Source organism: Perna viridis, chromosome 5 (genome assembly GCF_037379345.1).
Source record: "Perna viridis isolate PV_CMFRI_1.1 ecotype Kerala chromosome 5, ASM3737934v1, whole genome shotgun sequence".
NCBI lineage: Eukaryota > Metazoa > Mollusca > Bivalvia > Mytilida > Mytilidae > Perna > Perna viridis.
The window spans coordinates 30,502,664-30,527,781 of NC_142449.1; the positions used below are offsets into that span (position 1 = coordinate 30,502,664).

Consider the following 25,118-nt stretch of genomic DNA (forward strand, 5'->3'; position numbering starts at 1 on the left):
CAGCTATGAAACATTGTTTGTATGGATTCTTGTGAAGTTTAGGAATCCAGTACATAGACGGTAAATCACAATCATCGTCCTTGGTAGAGAGACCAAAAGAGGATAGCACAGATTTATGGTTTTCCACAATCTCTTCTTTGGATAGAGTAGTAGCAGTGTAGGTCTTATCACTGCTATTATTTTCTACGTCTACCTCTGATAATAAACATTGGATATAAAATGTTTTGCAGACAAAAACAATGTTGTTTTGGGCTTTGTCTGTTGGTACGACAACATATTTGTCATGTATAGTAGACAATGTTTTTGCTACATAGGGGTCTTTGAAAACTGATGTAGGAATGATAACTTCAAATACTTGACAATCTTTTATAAAAAAGTGAATGCTAAACCAACTATCGAGTACCATCTCTTCAGTTTACCGGAAAACGTTTATTCTTCGAACGCTGTTTTGTAAATAATAGCAACCTTGATATTTTCTTTTAATCGCCCCAAAATAAAGGGAACAAGGAAGAGAACTCAAATATGATTTGTAATCACACATTAACTTATTTAAGAAAGAGAGTTTACAAAACACCGTGGAATATCTCTGGGGAAGAGGGGGTTAATTAATCACATGCAAAGGCATGTTAATCTTGAAAGGCGTTTTCAATCATGGTTCAGACTATCATTTGCTCATAATGTGCCAAAATTGTGCACAAAATTTAACCCGATTTTCCAACAACAGAGGGTACCTCGGATCCGCAAATGGCTTAAAAAATCTAAGTCAAAATACTTTTACTTGGAAATTAATCTTGGAAATAGTGAAATACTCTGACACCGGCCAATTAATAATGAAACAAATATTGAATTAATTCAATAACGCGAAACTGACTTAGTAACTAGACAATGTTCCTTATGTTTTTATAATTACTCCCCTGCAGCCTGTTGAAGCATATACATTTGAAGACCAATGTCATATTGGACACAATTTTGTATGGGAGATTAACTTAGCACTTTTGACAGACCGCAACAATGGCGCTAGCTGCTTAGAAACTAGATAGTCAGACGAACAGACAGACAGGGTGAAACATACATACCGCCCAAACTTTGATTGTGGTTGTATTAATAGATTATTTGTTTTCTTCAAACACCTAACAACCCAAAAATGCATTTAGTCTACATTTATTAGTAAAATTATCAAAAATAAAAACACAAATAATGAGTGTATCCGGCTTCCCTAGTTATATATAGAAAGGTTCAATCTCAGGCATTTCAATAATTCTTTGATAGGGCGCTCGGGTGGCCCTGGGTTTCTGTAAACCTACAATTTATTTATTTTGCTTTTGAAAAAAATGTAGCCTTTTTTTGTAAATATTTAGTCAGAAAATTAAGGAAGCTTAGTTGGCACGCTCACATACCCCACACGTCCTCATATTGGACTCATATGTATAACCTGTTTTAATACATCTATTTCCCATTTCAGTTACTTAGAATGGTTTGGTTTAGTGAGATCAAAAACATATGTGAATTCAAAGTATTTTTCGAGAACTGTTCAAATTTTCCTTACTCGTAAAACCTTTCATTCTATATGTGGTAATTCGGTCGCTTTCGTTCAAAGAATACCAACTATTGTTTTTTGTTTCAGATTGTACCATTCGTATTAATATAATGCATTGTGTTTCCGCAACAAATGTTAAACACGTATACAGAAGAAAACTGCTTTTAGATACTAGGTTAATTTGAAGAATGTAAAAAATATCTTCGTCGACATTGTTGTCTTATGCGGGTTTAAAGAGGAAGAAATTTTAGTTATCACACCGAGTGGTATACCAAACAATATGATAAAAGTTGATTGGATAGAGCCCTTCGAACAAGTTCGCAGCGATAAACAAACCAAATAAAATACCTAAATTAAATATAATCTCTTGCAACAATACTATTTGAACTAATGTATGTACTGTGATTTAAGATAAATATTTTTTTTCTTATATTGTGAAATTTTTTCATAATTTTAGTACTTGTATAGTGTGGAACGAAACAAAATAACGAAACGAAGTCAATAAAAAAATATTTCTACTCCTATTATTTGCGCTTTTCTTTTTTCCCATCCAAGGTGTTTCTTCAAATTAAATCATTTTCTTTAGCCCTGCTCCGTTCATCATCCAACAGTTTGCTATCATTTAGTTGAGTTAGTTTAAATGTGTTGCCTTTCACAATAAGAATGATAGAACAACTAAACCCATATGTTTCAGTTGAAATGAAAGTTGACAATTCTGAATGAAAAGTCATCACGTTTGTCGTAAAGTTTGTTCAATAGTTTACCTTTACCATCGATTTCTAAGTGTAGGTCAAGATATGAGGCTGACTTCACAGTGTATGTAGTATGCTTTTTATTTTGGGTATATGCGATGTATCAAATCCCCGAAATTAGGATTGTTATGGTGTATCCATGTGCACCATGACCGTGTCATTCAGCGTGTCATGGTTTTCCTTTCCTCATTTGTCTACACCCGACTTGACTTTTTATGAGCAACTCGGCGGGTGAATAAAACTAGAGGACGCTTACCCTACCAGTGCATTTGGTCCATGTTCCCAGGGTTTAGTGGAGTCCGAGTTGCTCATTTGCTTTCTTTATTTTGTATGTATGATTTCATTTACTTCGTTGTTCTTTACTATGTATGTCTGTTATCCTTGTCTGGTCTTTGTCCCTGGATTACGTTCCTTTCAGGTTTGAAAAAGGTAATCATGTTTCCCTCGATAATTTTTTTTTCAAACCTAAATCTATAACTTTAATCAGGAGTTCTGGTATGTTCGATAATTTATAGTAATTGAGTCAGTTTGTGAATGCATTGAGGCTCTACGTATGGCCTCTTGTCAAGTCAAAAACCACAACGTCAAACAGATTTTATAGACAAAGCGTCACAATCACACAACAACCAATCTGCAAATTTTTAATATCGCTTTTCCGTATCACAATGTTTATGGTGCGATGTCGCAAAATATTAACCCGTTAAGGAAGATAAAACAATCAAATCAAAGGGAATAAAAACATAACATCAACTATTTTTCACTCATATGAAGAATTACTCCTTGTCTGATTTTAATAGGTTCTGCTACTACGATGCTTTACACATTGTATACTTTAGTACACTCATTTGAATAGATTCCCACAATTCGTTCATAACTGTTATTGAAACTTTTCTAAGAAAGCAAATTTTACACAATTGATTTAAAGGTAGCAGGGACATAAATCGGTTATTTTTAAAAAAAAATGTTATTTAAATGGACTGCTACGTCTGAACACAAGATTCACATCGCAATATTAAATATTTAATACGGACGCAATTAGTAAGTACTATGTAAATGTTTTTTTTTAAGAGTAACCCGAGTTGCTCATTTCGACCTATTTCGTTCTTTCCCTTCCAAATTTTGCTAATGTTGTTTTTTCGTTTCGATTGGTTTTGGTCCATTTCGTTTCACACCTTAGATTTACACAGTGTTATTGCCTTCCCATTCTTTTCATATCAATAACGTAGAGACATGTTTATCGTTTTGTAGTTTAATACTTTTCATTCAAAGGCGACTAATATAATTTGAGAAAATATAGATGGAAAATCTGACGATTTTGGTTTTATTGACAAGCGTTTTGTCAATGATATCTGTTTCTAACTGTAAATGCCAAAACGGTATGTACTTAGGTAAACAATATATAAATTGCAGACCTGATATTCCAAATCAGATTGGATTGTCAAGCTCAGACCTCAGGATAACTAATTCATTCGGACTTTATCACGAAGAAAATGAAAAGTGGACTATAGAAACTATTCCAATTACATTATTTGTAAACACTGGTGTTACAGAATTACATTTCGACGATATCGGATTGCGTTATCTCTATCCTCAAACACTTAAGCCACTTGTTCATAGTTTACGAAAAGTGTGGATGAACAAGAATTTGTTTGAATATTTTCCGTTGCTAGCATTTATTCGAATGGAGAATATTCAAGAATTGCAATTTGGATATCAAAGGCTGTCGATGAAAAATTTGGGCATACCAGTAAGGATGGGATTATCATCATTATCAAAAACTGACTTCACCGGAAACGCAATAGCAATAGTGGAACTAGTAGATTTAGAAAGATGCTATACAACCCTTAAAAACTATTTTCAAAAAATCTGACAAACTGATTATGAAAAATATTGATATATTTTGTAGTTCAGCAAACGATTCGCTTGAAACCAAAGGTCAACAGCTTCTAGACGTTAAGAACAACTGCATACACCTCGGTCATTTGAAAGATAACGCACGTAATATACACGCTAAATCTATTTCACTTGAAGTCAGTGATAATGGACTGACTTCAGCACCGCAATTGTTTTTTTCTATAGGTCGTATAGATAATAATCGAAGAGATTTTTGTTTTGACGTTTCTAATAACAAACTTAAAAGTATTTCAAATATAACACGTCATGTAGAAGATCCGTTTTTAAGACAAAGAGTTGGTTTAATTTTTCAAATAATTCTATTTCTAATTCCGCATATTACATACAAGTTAATTTTTCAGACGATCATAGGGTAAGACTTGAACCGAATTTTAATTTCAGTAGCAACAATATCACGAAGCTAAATTTGATACAAATCAGTACTGTTACAAATTCGTATGAAATTGATTATGATTCAACTTTTGATTTCAGTAGGAATCATTTGTCAGAGGTAAAGGAAAACGTCTTGCGTTATGAATTTCCTTCGATGGATTTTCATATATCGACCTCATTGTATTTCTATGTAAATTTTAGCTACAACCAAATCCAGCAATTTAATCCGTACAAGTTCATTTATACGGACGAACGGGTGCGTGCATATCCTTTTCTTCGTTTGAATATATCACATAATCAACTTATAACTTTCCCTGAAGAAACAGATTGCATTGTGAGGCTTCTGTATTTTGATGCATCGCACAATCAAATATCCGAGCTTCCGCCCGCGCTGTGTCCTAATATTTACAACTTATATCTGGGTCATAACCAAATCCGTCAAATAAATGAAACATTTTCTTCTAAAACAATAAGTATATGGGATCTTTATTTAGAACACAATTTCATCAGCACAATAAAAGAAAATGCTTTTGCCAAAGCAAATGGAATAAAAAGACTAGATTTACGTGGAAACATGTTGAAAGACATTCCTGTCGCAATTAAAGATCTCAAGTATTTAACCTTTCTTGATATAAGCCTGAATAATATTTCAGATATAGGAAATATTTTCTTGTTGAAACGTCTCATTTGGTTAAAACCACTTATTCTTTCGGGGAATACTTTCATAGACGTTCCATCTGAGCAACAAAATAGTTTGGCTAACTATCTTTATCAGTCTGTGCATTGTGATTGCAGACTTCTGTTTCTAAGAAATTACTCTCTGCAAGTAACAGGTCGATGTACCTCACCGCCAACTATGAGAGGGTATCATGTATCCTGTTTTCCTATAGATGCATGCCCTAAAGTACACCCAATATATTTGGCTGCAGAAACTATTGTTAAATGTAATAACGACAACTTTAAATACTTTACAGTTGATTATAAAAGGATGAATTCAAAACCAATTATCGAATATCACCTTCTCAGTTTGCCGAGAAAAGTAAATTTAGAACTGGAGCTTTTTGTTGCAAATAAAAGCTTGGAACTGCAAGTTGCATCTACAACCGAAACAATGTATTTGTTTTTATCAGATAATATTGAAAACGGGGACCTTGCATGTATAACAGCTAATTTCAATGATAATGTCACCATCAAGAAATGCGTACAGCTCCCTGGTAGTAAGTTCATAAATTCAAGCCAAAATAAGACATTAGAAAGATTGTCTGTTCCGCAATGGTCACAATTGAATGCCTTTGGACTGGTGTTTGGTAGTTTTTTCGGAATAAGCTTTATAATGAACATTGTTATTTTTCTTTTCTTTCGACGGCTTCAACAAAAAACAACAAAGTCAATGTTAAAGCCAGGAGCTACAAAAATGTACGAGGGTACAGTTGACAACGAAATGAATATTTACGATGACATATCAATTTATTCAAAACAAGAACACCTAAAGAGTGACAAAACTGATGAAAAATCAAGGGGTCATAAAGCCTATCAATATCCAACCAGAAAGGACAGTTCCGAGGTATTTTATGTTAATTCTAGTTTTAAGTAAATGCTTTGTCAGGTAGATCTTTATACAAAAAGTAGAGAATAAAATTGAAACTAATTGTTGATTTAAATGCTTTTCAGAATTGTCAACATTCCTTTCATCTGTGGCAACATTCCGTCAGCACCTGCGTATGTTGTTTTCATAACACAACTGATATGTTATGTCAGAACTTGGCGTAACTGCGCGATTGTTCGTATCGCGCTAGACTTCCTACAATTAGGCTCCTGAAACAGGTTCATGTTGCTACAATTTTTTATGGCCGTCATCATGAACTCGTGGATCGTTATGGTGTATCCATCTGCACCATGAACTCGTGTCATAGTTTTCCTTTCCTCGTTTGTCTATCCAGGACTTGACTTTTTATGAGCAACTCGGCGGGTGTATAAAATTAAAGGGCGCTTACTCTACCAGCACACCTTGTCCATGCTCCCAGATTTTAGTGGAGTCCTATTTGTTCATTTGCTTTTGTTACTTTGTATGATTTCATTTACTTCGTATTCATTGCTATGTATGTCTGTTTTCCGTAGATCTTTACTGTGTATCCATCTGCACCATGACAGCTAATTTGTTCAGCGTGTCATATTTTCACTTTCCTCTTTCGTCTTCCCCGGACTTGACTTTTTTATGAGCAGCTCGGCGGGTTTTCTAAAAGCCAGAGGACGCTGACCCTATCGGTGCACCTGGTCCAGGTTTTTAGTGGACTCCAAGTTGCTCATTTACTTTTGTTACTTTGTATGTATTGATTTGGCTACCTTTATGTTCTTTGTTGTGTTTGTCTGTTTTCCATGTCTGGTATTTATCCCTGGATTACATTCTTTTGATTTCCGCTAGAACATTTGTTCTCTTGATAACCTTTTCTAGAATTACCAAGCAAATAAATATCGGAACATTTACAATAGCTATAAACGAACCTCGAAGCAAATATTTAATACCACCTCTAGTATGGAGAAACCATAGAACCAGGATTAGGACGTTAATCAAATAAGGTACAATCCATGGACAAAAATAAGACAAGGAAAATAGAGACACACACACACACACACACACACACACACACACACACACACACACACACACACACTTGGATATTTAAAATATCACACACATAGAAATAAATGCAAATAAGCAACCTGAAGATGCGTCTTCTGTTTTTTTAGAAACACCTGCAGAATTGCTCATAAAATGTCACGACCCGGTAGATAGAAGAGTATAAATGAACTATGAAACTGTGAACAAAAAATCGACTGTCATAATGCAGATGGGTAAATCATAACGATTCATGAGTTCATGATGACCACCATAGAATTAGAGCTAATTTTACATTTTAATGTAAATCAATCATGAAGATTATTTCATTGATGAGAATCAACTTACATAATTCATAGAAAATTAGAAAAACAAATATTCATTGTTTTAAGTGACAATGTCTAAACATCAGACAGAAGGTGGTTCATGCATGTCAAAAACCTACCTAATTCAGTTTTATTATTTATTAAAAACAGTTACTGATCACAAAACCAGTTTTAGTTTTTCATTTGGTTGTTGCTTTTTTAAGATGAAAAATTATACAGATTGTACATGAAATATTGGCACCTTGTAAAAGTTATCGTTCTTAATTTGGTTACATTTGGTTGATTTAGTGGGAGATGAATGTGTGATTTTCTAAAATGTACAGATCTGAATGCAGAGATGATTATCTTTTGTGAAAGTGTAGCATATATCGACTTAAAAAGCATCTTTTGTTTGGTGGGTTTGTCAACACCATGGATCACTTCCCCATTGGTAGCGTTTGAATTTTATGTGGACTGGTACTTAATAAAAGCATTAATTAAAAATTACAATTTAATTAAGTACTGGTAGTTAGATGGTACAACGAAAACCCCGAAAAATTGTGGTCTACAATAAAGTTCTATTACATTCATAAGGAGACATTTACAGCTTCTAACACGACGTTATTTGATCCAATCGAGACATATAACTTTGTCGACTTTAAGTCACCCAGTCGTCATTTTGTTTCTTGATTGCTGCGTGCTTGGTAGAGAATCAGTGGGTCCAATTTTTAAACAGTATCAAATAAACAACGTATCAGAAAAATGCCAGCAATATGACAGCTTTTTTTGTTAGATGCTTATTAACGAAGATAAAAAAGACTGCTTTGTAAACCAAGAAGTACAACCATGTACCTTCTTAACATCTTTATACCAATAACAGATGAAAACATATGATTAGCATAAAGATATGTAATAACTTTGATTAGACATATTTGTATTTAATATTGAGTGAACAAGGTTTATACATAAATATAGGCTAAACGAAGGAGTTGATGATTAAACGATACAAATTTGAGTACGTTTTTATCTTTTTGTATACCAATGTACATTACCTTTATTAAAAGTATTCTTTTGTTGACATGTTAAAATGAAGTTGATTGGATAAAGCACTTCCTCGTTCGGAACGATAACTATTTCATAAACAAATATGATAAAGTGCTGATTCAAACAAACAAACTTGTTTGTGAACTAATGGCTGCATACGTGTACTGGTTGTTCATTGCCTTCAACCATATAAAAGTGACAAATTGAATAAAAGAATAAAACTGAGACTTTATTGGAATGCATATCAATATGGATTATTATGACAATAGTTTTTTTTAAAAATGTTTGTGTGTCTAATTGTCGATGTTACCGCATCATAAACTATTCTATGCTGTGCATTGAGGGCTGGTCGGATATTCAAAATGAATAAGTGTCAAGTTAAGACATTATCAAGATTGAAATTTTTTTTATACTTTTTGCCACTTCTGTGAGAAATAAGACTATCGGAACTAATCCAATAGTATTTATAGAAGTACACATTTGAAATAATTATATTTCAACGGTTTTAGATTGTGTTATACGTATCCTGAACCATTCAAACCGATCGCACAAATATTGAAAAGAACAATATCAAAACTTAAAAAAAACCTAAAAAAAACCACCTAATAAACAAAAACAAAACAGCCCACAAAATACAAAAAAACAACACAAAAATTAGAAAAAATAACTTTGGCAAAGGAACTTTTTCGGAAGATAACATTTGTGGCATTTGTTGGAAAGGCAATTTTTAGGGAACTCACAAAGAACACCTACTTCTAAATGATAACAGATTAAAAGATATTAAGTTTATTCAAAAGAAAAATGATACGAAACTATAAGAACTGTCTATTGCAAACAACCGGTTTGAACATTTGCCGTTGTTACCACCAAAGGCAGACACATATGGTATTTCGGAAAAAAATTTAAAATGTAAAAAATATGTGTCCGTTAAAAATATTTTAAAACATGCGACAAACTGATAATGATTAATGGTGACTTATTTTGAAATAGTAATCAAGGGAACCAAGGTTATAGCGGTAATCAAAAGAATGTAATCCAGGGACAAAGACCAGACATGGAAAACAGACATACACAACAAAGAACATAAAGTAACTAAAATCATACATACAAAGTAACAAAAGTAAATGAGCAATTCGGACTCCACTAAAAACTGGGATCATGGACCAGGTGCACCGGTAGGGTAAGCGTCCTCTGCTTTTCTAGAAACACCCACCGAGTTGCTCATAAAAAGTCAAGTTCGGGGTAGACAAACGAGGGAAAACGTTTCCTCTGAAAACCAAAGTCATCAGCCTGTGAACATCAAAGGATTGCATAAGACTTGGGCTATAACAAGACGACTTGCAACATCTACATGTAAAGTCTAAACCCCTTGTTGTAAGTGACAATGGTTTTACTTCTACACCGGTTTTGTCTTTTTCTAAAGATTATCATAGAATAGATTTTACTAATAACAAAATTAATAAAATTTCAAACATAACAGAGCTTCCTTCTGCTTTGTGTCTTCATACTAAGAACTATATATAGGCCAAAACCTAATCGGTCTAATCACTAAAACATTTTTTCTGAAGCTATAGTTATAGTTATAGAGGAACCTCATTTAGAGCAAAACTTCAACACAATCCATACAATTTGTTTTCAAAGGCAGAATGGATTCCAAAACTAGATTTACATGGAAACGAATCGAGAACATTCCTGTTGCAATTATAGATCTCGTACATTTATACTATCTTGATATCAGTCTTAACAACATTTTCGATATGGGAAACATATTCTTGTTGAAACACCTCTTCTTTCAGGAAACACTTTGCATGATGTTCCATCTGATCAACAAAATACATTAGGTGACTATCTGTATCAGTCATTGCATTGTGATTGCAGCCTTATCTTCTTAAGAAATTATCCTCTGCAAGTAACAGACAGGTGTATTTTGCCACCAAATATGAGTGGAGATCATACCTACAGGCAAAAAATACGCCATTTAACATCACTAACTATCATTAAATGTCGAAACTTATCTTAAATAAAAGAATTCTTAATACTTCAAAATCTACTATGAAAAGATGAACGCTAAACCAACTATCGCGTACCAGCGTCTCAGTTTACTGGAAAGCATTCATATATCGCTGGCATTATTTGATATGAATAAAAGCCTGAAACACCATGTCATTGAAACACAAAAGATAATTCAGTTGCTTTTATCAGGGTTTATTGAGAACAGTGACTTTGCACGTGTAACGACCAATTTCGATGCTGTGTATGAAAACAAGTAATCAAAATCAGAAGCTACAAGAATATAGAAGCCTACAGTTGATAACGATATACATATTTACGATGAAAAAAAAAACATGAAAACTAGAAAAAATGATAAACCGCTGAAAAGAGGAGGGGTCATAAACTGGGAAAATATCCAACCAGAAAGCAAAGTGCGGATGTATTTAATGTCAATTCTAATTTGTAGTAAATATTTTGTAAAATTATCAAACAAAGTAAAAACAAAACTAATTAATGAGTGGAAGGTTCTTATATTTAGTTGTAAAAATTGTTAATGATAGTTGTGGGTTGAACATATCAGTTCTAACAATAGTTACATGTAATGATTCATCTTCGTAACGACTTGATTGCAATTTTGCATAGAAATACAACCAAACCAAAATTACAGTCAAGTTGTAAGAAAGAAGAACTACTACATGTAATTGTTTAAATTGTCATGTTCAACCTACTAAATGACAAGGTCGTTTTATCTATTTCTTGGACGGCTAGATATTTGCGATATCACATCTTGGGCGATATGATACGATTGATTTTTGTTTGCTTAAAATTTTCTATAAATCCTAATTGGTCGAAAGCGACGTTTTAAAGTTCAATGTTGTTCTCCCGACATACATGTAATAAGAGTTTTCGCCATTCATTCATGTGTCTGGATGATATCGGTATCAAATCGTCGACTTGTAATAGTTGCAAGCAATCCAGTCGGGTTTACAAACGCAAAAAAATCAGCATAAGGTACATTTGTATTTGTCATACGATGAATTTGAATATTGAACACTACAAAATTAATGTCCTGGGCAGAATATGAGTTCTTCTGTAACTTAATATTAAGTATATCAAATATTAGTAGAGATGTTCATAGTGATACCTTTTACACAAAATATATACAAATGAAAACAGCTTAAATAGGTTTATTCAAAACATGCCTTCATCTGCTCAATGAAGACTAAGGCTGTCTTACAAAGCAGTATAAGTGACTACAAGGAACATAATTTCTCAAAGTGCCATTATATGCTCTTATTTGCTATAGACCAGACGCAGAGCTTCTTACTTGCTGAGAAGTGTTAACACTCATTCCTATAGTGTATTCATTCACGTATGTTTCACCAGAGATGCCCCAAACCTACCTCTTTCAAATTTGGCAGTATGATGGCATACTTTTCTCTTCTTATTCCCCCGTAGTAGCAATATATTGTACGTCTCTTACGATAATGCGGGGACATCGTAAGCATAATGCAATACATAAGGTCAGTAAAACATTCAAATATTTCTATATAAAGATTTCCTATAATACCAATATGAACTTAATTCATGACTCCTAAAACATCTCTACCAAAGTTCAGACGTTAAAAAGAAAATTTACTTGAAATAATTCATGATTGAATATGAAGTGCAAACAGAAATCAAATGATCGATTGTCGTCTGCTGGAATTAACGGAAAATATACATACCAACTTGGAGTTACCTCTCGGGAACTTCAAAAATATGTTTTACTGACCTTAGGCACTCATTACATATTAGAATCTTTCTATAAAAATACAGAGACATTGTATTGATAGTTTATTCAATAATAATGCAACTATTAAAAAAGTTATAACATCAGTTGGAAATGTAAGTTGTCGAAGTTCAACGATTTATAGAAATTGTAGATTTAGTTCCTTTATTTGTTGCAGAATGCTTAGTTGCTGCGCTGATTTACTTATATTGTCCAAGATACAGTATTCGTTTCTCAAGCATCGAGTGCAGAGTATCCTTCATTTTTTATATAAAGCAATCGAAATTGAATTGTTTTACTTATAAAACAAAGAGCGGAATCAACTTTTACCATGTTTTATATTGAATTGTCTTCTGTTTTCCAGTAAAGGATACGCCTTGTAAATAATCCCAAGGCAGTATGTCTTTAGGCTTTAAACTTATCTTTTGTTAAAATTACTAACATTAGTAACAAAGTTCTTCTTGTCTTTCATACTTTGATTCACTATCCAGCTAGCACAAACACGTAATAAAAATGTTTTGGAAACTTTCCTTCAAAAAACTGAAAACATTTTTTAGAAATGTTTTTAAAACGTAAAAAATGTATGATTGCAGAAATGTTCTAATAACGTTTTCAAAATCCATTCACTTAAATGTTATTATAATGTTTTGTAATAACACATTTTCAAAACAATCAAAATTATAAATATTTTAATGCAAAAATCGCTTACACCCACAACAGGTTTAACATGAGATAAGAAATTTATAGTGTTCCAAAGGTTTTGTTAATTCACTTATTCATCTTCAGGCATCTCAAGCAGTGTCCATTTCCGTTCTTTGGTATCCTGAAAAAAAAAGATGTACATGATTAATGGTATAGTCACGATATACATACCTGTAGTATTTATAATCAAAACTAAAGGAAAAATCATACATACTATCAATTACGTATTAGTTGATTTTTTTTGCAACAAATGTATGTGTCAATCATGGAAATACTATTGACTGCTAGATTAAAACATGCTGTTTTGTTTATAGATTTTATTTGCAATTTGAAAAACCATGAATTGAGATTTTTAGTTGAAATTGTGGTGAGTTATGTACACCTTAAAAATGTATGTCCTCTTCAAAATGGAAGAAAAATAGAGGTGGATCCAAGAGGAGCCCAGGATCCCCCTCATATTTGAAAAAAAAGATTTTATAGAAAATTAATGATACTACCAATAATGAGCCCACTCAAAAGTCATATTTCCCCATCTTTTCAGAGTTTCTGGATCTGCTACTGATTTATGTAAAACAGTTATTGCATATATTGCTGCTCGGGCGTTAAACCCCAACAAACAAACATACAAACTCTACGTATACTGATTTCAGAATCAGAATAATGTATTACTTACACTGTAATTTATATTCAAAATTTCAAGTCCGGACCTGATCAACTGATCAAACGTTCGCGCCTTATAAAATTCATAAAATAACTAGTTGTGTTACTGGGCGTATTTATAAGTTAGCCAGTACTAGAATCAATAAATCGTTGCCATCCGTGCGAGACCCGACAGGGTAGTCAAGGACATTAAAAACCCCTTAGTAGTAATAAACCGTTCATTTTTGGATCATATACATCTATGAACGATGCCAATTCGAAGGGCAGAGAAAATGATACAAAGAAACAAAACAATACAAAAACAAACCAAGAAACAAAAACGTAAAGAAAGCTAAAAAGTTGAATATCGAAAATAACCATTGTTGTGTGGCGTAGTCGACAAACCACTAGCAGCCAACCCTATTTATAATGAAACTCGAATAGCAGTTTTATACAATTTAGATCTTTACTTGGTGATTTGGAACAGGTAAAATACAACCTGGTTTTCTTTGCGTTTAGTGGAAGCAAACTTATATTGCTTCCCCCATGACTGTTTCCATTAAAAACAATAAACCAGATATTCGTATTGATTTCCCTGAAAATAACTTCGAAAAAGTCTCTAATATATCAGTTGTAGATATGTCCAGACATTTGTATCAGGGATCATGCACACTGAATCTTGCAAAAAATAACATTGAAAATTCAGACTTCTGCACATTTTTTGTACTATCCGAAACAATGGTTAATTTTCATTCCACATTTAATTTCAGCAGTAATGATATATCAAATTTAAACGTTTTACAAACCAGTTTGTCATCCACGAATGAAATTGTAGGAATAGAACATCACCATCTTTATTATTATTCAAGGCTTGACTTTAGCTTTAATGTGATTAATACTATGGGTAAACGATTTCTAAGCTTTGTTTTTCCAACTTGGAAGCGTAAAGGATATATCAGTTTGGTAGTATACATTAATCTTGGTTTCAACCGTATCAGACAGTTTAATCCGTCCACAGCAGCACAGGTGCACATACCAAGCGAAGTATTAAATAGATACGAGTATGGAAAGGTAACAATAGCACTTTACATGAATATTTCACATAATAATATAAGCAGGATAGACGATACATGAGAAGCGACTGATAACTATTTTCATTCCCTTGATGTATCGTACAATCAAATATTTGAACTGCCATCCGAATTGTGCGTAAGGGTATACAACTTTTATTTCAGTCATAACAAGATACGTTTCATAAACCGCTCTTCTATGTTTAAACATATTCTATTTGAGCTACATCTAGATCATAATCTTATTAACACGATAGACGATTCAGTGTTTGTCTACTCCGGATTGTCCAAATTATTTCTACAAGGAAACAATCTTTGGGACATCCCAGTTGCGATAAAGGATTTGACCAACCTAATATATCTTGACATTAGCAATAATATTTCGGATTTAAAACAAAATGTGATCATTCTCAAACGTTTTTCGAAGTTAACTCTTATTCTTTCAGGAAATGCATTCCAAGATGTACCATCAGAGAAACAAGGAGAGTTACATGCTTTGAGTATGCCTTCTCTGAATTGTAATTGCAGCTTACCCTTCCTTCGAAACTATATGCTTCAAGTTACAGGCGGCTGGTGCACTTCGCCGCCGCACTTGAAAGGATATCACGTGTCATGTTTTCCAATTGACGCATGCTATTGCTCGGATCCTCTCTACATAACTTCAGAAACTGTAGTCAAATGTCTAAACAAAGATAGCATACACTTTTCAACAGATTACACAAACAGAACTGCAGTTTCAGTAACAGAGCACCGCTTGAAAAACTCACAGGAGAAAGTTCAAATAGAGCTGAAACTGTACTTTAAAGAAACAACCATGAATAACCAGAGTGCACTAACAGGCCTAGAAATGGTAAGTGATTTAGCTTGCCTAACAGCCAGGCACAAAGTGATATTCTGAAAAAATGTTTACCGCTTCCTATATGTGATCTACAACTTGAAGAAAAGATATCAAATAAAACTTCAATTATTCCTCAAAGTGCGGACAAATCAAATTTATATGTTGTTTTAGGTGTCCTTGGTAGCCTATTAGGCATTAGCGTTATCGTTAATGTTATTGCAATCCAGTTTATTCTAAAATTACAGCGATCATGTAAATCTCAACGTGGTCACACAAAAACTGCCCTGAAAGCAACAGCCTATGAAGACCAAATGATGATTTCGATATAAGTGTGTACGATGAATTATCGATTGCACCATCAAGTAATAATTCTACAAGTAGAACTCCGAGAAAGAGTTGTTCAAAATCGTTTGTTGGGAAAAAAAGTTCTGATGTGCATTATGTAAATAATGCTTTTGAGTAAGGCAACTCATAATGTATTATATATTTCACACGTTTTGAATTGAAACTAGATACAATTTCAATTTTTGGAGTTTGGGCTCCATTTATCTTGCTTATAAAATGAAGTTTCAAGAAAAAATTAACACAACATAAGAAAACGTGCAAGATTAAAGCACATATATACAGTTTGTTTACTTAGTACATCAAACGTTTACTTTATTATGACGTAAATGAAACTGGCTGTTTTCTCATAAATGGCCATTTGATGATAGAAAGCTGTATGAAATAATCAACATCAACAAGAATGTCAATATATGTACTGGTATGAATATCGTATGTTCATGTGCACAACCAACATATGCTATTTGGGTTAAGAGAGGATGAACGTTCATCTTATTTTTAATACTATTTTCAATTTTTTTTCGTAACCAGGATATACACGATTTAGCACTCATGAATGTAATTGAATGAATTCGTATGATTCTGTTATTCCGGCTTACTCCTATACGTTATAGTATGTACGAAAAATGTCTGTTATATATATCATGTTGTTTTGCATTGCAGCGATAGTGATCGCTTTGGTTATTCGAACATTAAATGTTGAGGAATACTAACACTTTTACATTGTCCAACACGATCAATCGTTTGCAAAAATTTCAACTATATTTGAACGGACCAACGGGTAATTTTCGCGAAGTGTTAATTTAGACATATTTTGCGGTCTGTTTGAAAACGCCAAATTCAATTCTGCAAAAAAAAAATAACTCTGAATGTATGCACTTAGTGAACAATTGAGCATCTGTCAAAATTAGAATCGGCAAAAAAAATCACGTACTTTTTTGCTTGAAAATCACCAAATATACACTGCCAAAATAACCCCCATCAAGTAGCTTGTAGTATGTAATAATTTTGACATTTAGTTTATTGAGTTTCTATGAACATCATAGTGCACAGTTTATATTTCTGTTAAAGAGTAATCAAGGGAACCAAGGCAAGGTTATAGCGGTAATCAAAAGAATTAAGCTTTCACCGCTTTCTAGTCATCTCGGCCATAGTACTTTTCGGCCAAATGGATTAAGGATAGTTAAGAATTTCAATATAAGTGTTAAGTACCAAAATGGCCGTTTGTAGAAGTTCGAGACGTAGTACTGTAGTAAACCATGAAAGATTGGCAAATTAATAAATTCTGATCAAATGAAAGTCAAAGACCTATAATTTTATCGACCTTATGTAAGTGTTGTGTGGTTTACATGTATTTTTTAAAATTTGGTGACTAGAAAGCGGTGAAAGCTTAATTTATTAATTCATTTTATTGTTTTGTCATTCATTTACTTTCGACTAACGGGACCTATACAAACTTTACAGAATTAAACTAACCCATTAAACGACTTTAGTACTAACCAGTGTCCTATACATTTTGACCCTTGTACTCATGCATGTTTCCTCACTAATAACGTTCTTAGTATTTGAACCCTTTAAACCATCTATTTTCCTAATTCAAGCTTCAACCCAACACGCATACAGAGGATGTCTGACGCTTCCCAATGTATTTTCTGATATGCAATCATAAGAGTTAAATTGTCCCTTTTCTATCACTAACGTTTCATGAAAACCTTTTGCATTTACACGATTTTAAAATACATTACACAATGTATTTTCAGTAATAAAGATTGGTGAAAATTAAACTAGTTGAGTTACGAAAGCAAAACTTGGATTGATATTTTACCCTGTGAAAATATAAGTAAAAAAGTGAGATAACTCTTAAAAACTTTTTTTATCAAATAACAAGGTAACTACATACAATGCTGAATACATTTGTAACTAATTAACTATGAAAAGGCTGTCTATATAAAAAACAGGTAGGTCTTTTATGGGTGACACAGGGTAAATTTAATCCAACTGATTTTTTTGTTCCAATGTAATGCTTCTATCACATACATATGTCAAAGAATATAAGGTTTGTTTTAATTTGATAATGGATAGCTCAGACAATGGTTTTAAAGTTCCTTTACAAAGCAACAAGATTTTGTACAAATTAAAGTTATCTTCCTTCTTTCAATGAATTTAAATGCTTCCTATGTATTTATTTTTTTTCATTGTTGCAGTTATTGAAAAACCAACATTCAACTTTGAGTAAGGATACATTTGTGATATAAAAAAAACTGAAAATATTAAAAAAAAACAAAAAAAACTGACATGTGCCCCCCACTGCCTGTTTTTTGCATGGACACCCCCTGAAATATTTGCTTATTAGACAATTATATGTATAACAATTAACAGTCCATTTTTAGTCATTAAATAATATATAATTATAAATTTAGATAAATAAATGAAGACAATTTATAAAGATATGTAACAAAAGCAGTAAATGACAATAGGACAACTGGCTGAAAAATTAAGGCTTCTTTCAATACTGTGAAAGTACTATTGTTCGTGGGGTACCAATTTCCGTGGTATTCGTGGGTAGGCCTAACCATAAAATTTGGTTCCCAGCGAATTGGAGATTCTCATTAATGTATATAACTGAAAACATTGAAACCACGAATTCAAGAATCCACGAAATTTGTGTTTATTCCCTGATCCACGAAAATTGGTATCCACAAATTAAAGTACTTCCACATTAAGTTAAATTGGTAGGATTGGAGTTGATTCATCAAACACTGTTCCCTTTACTTGCAAGTTTTAGTCATCTTGTGGTAGTTGTGAGCTTCATATAGGATAACATAAGGTAACCTTATGTCGGGTGTAACTGGAAACAATTTCAGTTATTCTTGTGAGAAAAAAAAACAGAAAAATAAATCCTGTGGCATTTTAAAAACATCCACATGTATTTTAACACAGCGTAGAAAATTAAAGTAAAACTAAGCCTTTACGGAAAATAAACACTTTGGTAAATATGACCTTTAACTTGTCATACAAATATCTATATAGATGAATCCAGGCAGGTCAAAGCGTAGCCACATCTCCAGAAATGACGATATTCCTTATAATTTATCTTTAAAAACAAATTTTTTTTTTTTTCTAATTCTTTTCAGAAGTGTGTGTATGTAACATCAACACAACATATTGTATATAAATGAAAGATTTACAATCTGGCAATCTTGAAAAAAAAAAAAAAAATGAAAATTTCAGCAGATTTGATACAAAAATGATTCTGCTCCAAGTCAATATCTTTAAGAACAAAACATGGCTAAAATAAAACTTTAGCAGCAGCTTGAATCTAATGGATGAAATGAAGCACTTCATTTTGTAAAAACTTTTTATACCCTTAAAAAATGAAGAGAGGCCAACAAAGTGAAGGTCTTAAGCAAATAAAAGTCTACAAAACTAAAATACAAAACTGTAAAGACAATATTGCACATGTTAACTTAAAATTAATTAATAACAAATGTGTGAAATTAAATGGATCAACAACAGAACCAAATACATCAGAATTAAGAAAAAAATCGAAACTTTTCATTTCAATGAAGTCTCGTTTTCAAAATTGTTGAACAGCAATTACTTACTATATCTAATCCGAAGAGGAACTTCTCCCTTTTAGTTCTGCTGTAAATGCCAAGTATATGTTTAAAGTATTGCATAAAAAGAATCAGGCAGTGAGTGGCACATCATTTTTCTCAATTCGGTTTTTTTTTGCCTCAAACATATTCAATACATCTAAAAAAACAACTTAAAAGCTATTTAGATTAATCCTGACTTTTTTTTAACTTCTTATATAGAAATGAATGCTGGAAAATTTTCCTGCCATTTTTTTTATAGTGGATTTAACTAAATTGACCTATTAATATCTTAAAAAGGTACACTTTACAAACATTTTGAGAGTAATTTCTGGAGATTATGAGGTAAAATAGCTTGAATTATGTAATAAAATTTCTGTTTTTTTCCCTCATTTTGCCTGATTCTTAAAGCAAGAAGTGCAAAATTTTTTTCATCAAGTTCAACAAACCATTTTTGTTTCCAATGTATCCCATTAAAACTAGACAAAACTAATAATTATACACAATACATACTTAAGTAGCTTGATAAATCCTAATATCTCTATTGTAAATGCAAGCCTGTATAAGAATCTGGCAGTGGGTGAAATATTAATACAAAGGAAAAAACTTCTATTGTATTTTTGCTATTTGTTCCACAGAAATAATGATCAAATTTAGCCTAGTCTTCAGAAAAATGAGCCTTGATAATTTTATTATGTAATACAAACAGTAAAACTGTCAAAAACCAAAAAAATCTGTACAGATGTAAAGATAAAAATATAATATACAAGACCACTTTGAGTGCAAATATGTCTAGGTTTTTTTTTTTTAAGTTTTAACAAATATTGCCAGATTCTTACAATGACTTGTACCTCATAGCTAATATACACATATACCATTACCCTACCTGAAACAGCAATTTTGTGTCTCTACAGACAAAACAAAGCACTAACAGAAGATACTTACTACAAATTTACATCAAAGGCAAATGTAATGAGCATTCTCATTTGGCAAGCTAAAAGACAAATTCAAATACAACACACAAATTGCCATTTTTATATTCAAGTAAAGCTTTGCAATAAGATGCAAAAAAAGCACAATTATTTTAAAGTTTCAAAACCTTACTATTAATGCCTTCAATGAAATATAACTTTTTCATAAATTTTTGACAGATGCTAGGATATCCTAATTAATAGACTAGTAAGGTTATTGGTAAGTAAAATGTAAAAATTATATTCAAAACAAGTGCTTAAGTGTCAGTCTCTGTAAGATCAGGCAGTGGGTGAAACATGGTATGAAAAAAAACATCATTTTGATAGTGCAATTTGACTATTTGCACCATCAGGATCAAGGAAAACTGACGAAGATTTTTTCAAATCATGCTGGACCATTGAGTTCCAATTTCAATGAAATACACTTAAAATGAATGTTTCAAGAACAGACAACTCATTTTTCCAAGATTCTACTGAAAACTTTCTCAGCATAGCCAGTGATGCTGAGATCAAATAACAGTCTTTCCAAATAGAGAAAGTATCCTTGAGTAGTATTGCATTGACAAATTGGTGGGTTTTTGACATGGATGTTTCTGATTTTTCTCAGTTTGCCCTATTCTTACAAATGCTTACACTTAAGTCAAAAATTTACTGTAAAATATGTAAACAATTCCTGAGAATACTAAGGTGATACAGCAATGAAAATTAATGAAACATAATGAAAAACTTGATCTTACTGGTGAAACATTAAAATCTCATCTAGCATTCTCTGGTGCTTGTTTGGTAAATAAACAAAGATTCATAAAGCAATATATATTAAAAAAAAAAGACTGATTTTGTGCCTATGACTTTACTTTAATAAGTTCTTGGTCTTACTTTGAAAAGAACTTCTTTTTCATGTGTACTTGGAATTTCTATTCCTTCAATTGTATAGGCGCTTTACAAAAATTTTGTCCTTATTAATGAGTTTTCATCAAAAGCCGAGTACATGAAAAGAATTTGAAGGTAAATATTTTTGTTGTAATTGATTTTCTAAGGTTCTAATTTTCTTCTGCAATTTGAAGATTGTATAAATACAATTATTATATAGATAGGAGTGATTTACATACTGTTCCATGTGTAAAAATTTTCAATAATTCATACTGTGAAATAAATTTGGTGATTTCACTCTCCGACTTTCTTCTGCCAAAACCTCACAAAACATCACAACATGTATATCTATCCCTCGTCAAAATATAATCACCCGTGCCATGAGCGCACTCAAATTAAAATGGGCGCGGAACAAGATCATATTTTGGTATCTCACACTTTCCAATTAGTTATTCTATTTTAATTTATTGCTACCACAAATTCCACATGTGATGGAATAATTTCCTTCCCCAGCAGTGAGAAAATGCAAACAACAACAACTGACATATAAAAACAGCAGTTACTAACTTTCCAAGAAAAAAAAATTCAGTCAAATGAAAAAAAATTCATCAATTTATGACTATTTTAAAAATATATAAATAAATTTAAAGATCTGTTTGTCTTGCTGTTTCTTTGGACATCATTCTCTGAACTTTCAATCTTTTGCTGGTAGAGGCATCCAGTCTCTGAAAAATAGATTATTAATTGAAGTATAAAAAAATGTACTTCCCAAACTATAACCTAAATGTCTTCTTTCCATTTGTAACAATCATGTAGAGTTTAAAATTAACAGAACATACTAATGGATCTACACAGCCAAATAAGCTGCACAAGAGAATCATATCATGTACACGAAATTTAACATATGATTATCGTTTGAATCAAACTTGGTATGATTAACATATGCTTCAGTAACATGATTATTATATGATGGTTATTATATGACAATCATGTTTTCAAGCAAACATTTTCATATGAGAATCATTTGACTATCATTATTGCCAATAATCATATGACTTTCATATGTCAATAATCATATGATTATCATATTTTGCAATTTTGGCTGTGCAGAAAAGCAAGAACCTAATATTTTTATGAAGGGTGTGAATAGGTAACGTGCATGAAAAAAATGTTTATTAGATGCTTTGAAAGGGAGACAAACTTCATAAAACTGCATCTGAATTACAAATGATACACATGATGAGACTTTATGTTTTTTATTCTTTAAGTTACAAATATGTACTAAATATATTGTTAAAAAAACTCTCTTGAAAATGAAGTGTTAGAGGTAAAAATGGTTCACATGAAATTTGCGTGAATCAAGCCTCACATGAAATTTACTTTATATGATTTTCATGTGAACGTTTCATATGAATGCTCCATTCGCATGAACTTCACTTAACATGATTTTCATGTGAAAGTTTCATATGAAGGCTCAATTCACATGAACTTCACAGTGGTCGGATTAGCCCAATTTAGAAAGGTACTGCACCTTTCTTGCAAGCCCTTTTAACTTGAACAAAAAGCCTTTGTGCCTTTTCATCTTTTAATGTCATTTTGTTAATTAGAAGAGCCATAAATATGACAAATGGTATTAATTGCTGTCTAAACAGGTATAATGGCAAAGTTTTTTTTTATGATTGGTAAATAATCATTGAGAAGCAATCAGCTGATCAAGGTTAACCCATGAGACAAATATATGAAATTCATATAATTTGTGTATTCAATTTCATGTCAAAATCATGTGAAAATAGTTTGCCTGTATAAATTTATATCCTTTTATAGTTCCATATAAGTTATTGGCATTCAAGTTTCAATAAGTTTCATTGCATGTCTAAGTCAAAGCAGTAAAATACAAAAAAAATAACATAAAGAATAAGTGACAACAGAAAAATGCAAAGGATAACACATCCCAGTCTGGTAGAGCATGTTGTATAACAAAAATTAATGCCAAGGGCAGATCCAGGATTTTAGTTGGGGGTGGGGGGGTGGGGGGTGTTAACTGAATTAAATACCGTGCAAAGCAAGGCAAGAAATATTATGATTTATGGGGAGTGTAAGCCCCGTAAGCCAGTCTTTGGATCCACGCCTGAATGCAGTTGAATTATTGAATTGAAAACGCAAGTATTATTTATAAACCATTGCATAGTAGCATATATCCCACTGCAAATAAAGTCAAAGCCCACAAAAATATACAAAATGCTTGCTGGGGTCAAATGGAATAAAAACATTAAGACAAAAGGTATATCCAAAAACATGTTCATCCATGAATATGAAAAATATAAAACTAAAAATAGAGGGTTTCAGCTCATTTAGTTTTTTAAAACCTTAAAAGACTGCTTTTATATCGATTGAATAAAGAGAAAGAAAGTTCTGATTGTTGAAATTTTCTAAGTAAAAAATCAAATGATATTTTTTATAGAAAATCTGCAATATTATTTAAATTTAATAATGCCCAATCCCTGTCAAAAAAAAGGAGTAAAACAAAAAATAAAAATGTTCTTATACAAAATATCCATCAAAAGTGACATGCAGAAGAAAAAAAGGTGAACAGTTTTTTTTTTTAGAACAAATGGTGCAAAGGTAGAATAAACACTTATGATGACTAACAATCCTACAAAATCTGAATGTAACCTAACCGCCTTAGACAAGTCTTCCTGTAGTAATAACTAAGTCCCATAACTCTTGTTGATAAATTTGTAAAACAAAATGGCTGACAAGGGCTAGAAAAAATGGTGACTAAAAATGTTACAAAACTTGAATGTAATTTGACATAGGTGTCCATCAATAACTGTTGCCTGGCAAACATAGAGATGAAAACCAATACTTAACAGAAAGCCATACAACATCAAGTAAATAATCTAAGATACTAACAACCAATGAAACCTTCTAAACTTATGTAAAAAACAAGCTAGCTACTACACTACAAAATTCATACAATTGGTATTCATACAAACACAATACACAAACATGCTGACCTAAGTTCCACAAACTAAAAAAAATATGATAGCTCAAATGTTATAAAAAATGATAGCTCAAATGTTATAAAATATGATAGCTCAAATGTTATAAAATATGATAGCTTAAATGTTATATAAAAAAAACCAAACAAACAAACACAAGAGTTTTAATTGTTAAGAATAAAAAATTAAGCTTAACGATTTTTTTTGTGGTACCAAGGCTTAAGACCTACAAAATGGTTCACAGAATGGATGATGAGGAAGTGTTCAAGCTAGATGTTAAAATGAGAGATAAAGCTGAAAGAGTAAATGCATGACAATACTTGTAATCCTTTCTCTGGTGAAGGGTAGAGGGCGATTTGATAATAAATCTTACATTCAAGCTTCAGAAACTCTAACAAAATATATTGGCTTATATTAGATATTTGAAGACAAAATAGTTGAAATTGAAAGGTAAGAGTGACTTCATTATATATTGCTTTGAAAGTTGAAATTACTGAAAAAATATTGAAACCTTCTTCATAGCCAAATTCAGGTAATTAATCAAGTAGTAGTCAGTTTTGATGTTGGTTATCTCCCCCTTTTTAACTAGCTAGAACACTTCAGTCTGGTGCAGACAGTATGATAAAACCCAAATAATTTTTTTTCTTAAAAAATAAATAAATAAATAAAAAATGAATTTAATTTCAGAAGGGATTTTACTAAGGAATAAAAGAAATATATTTTTTTTTAAATTGGAGCAAAAATTTAAAAAAAAATTGATTTTTTGGGGGTGAGATCACTTTGA

At 31.9% G+C, this 25,118-nt stretch overlaps 1 protein-coding gene across 5 annotated transcripts in view; it reads right to left on the reverse strand.

Moving 5' to 3' along the window:
- Nucleotides 1-17,749: 17,749 nt before the first annotated feature.
- Nucleotides 17,750-25,118, reverse strand: part of LOC148617035 (anoctamin-10-like) — a 39,513-nt gene continuing 32,144 nt past the window's right edge. For all 5 annotated transcript variants that reach the window (XM_088584319.1, XM_088584317.1, XM_088584316.1 and 2 more), the window contains one exon: nt 17,750-22,057. In XM_088584319.1, the coding sequence (XP_088440445.1) occupies nt 21,977-22,057 (81 nt within the window). In that variant the 3' untranslated portion in view covers nt 17,750-21,976. The remainder of the gene's footprint in view (nt 22,058-25,118) is intronic.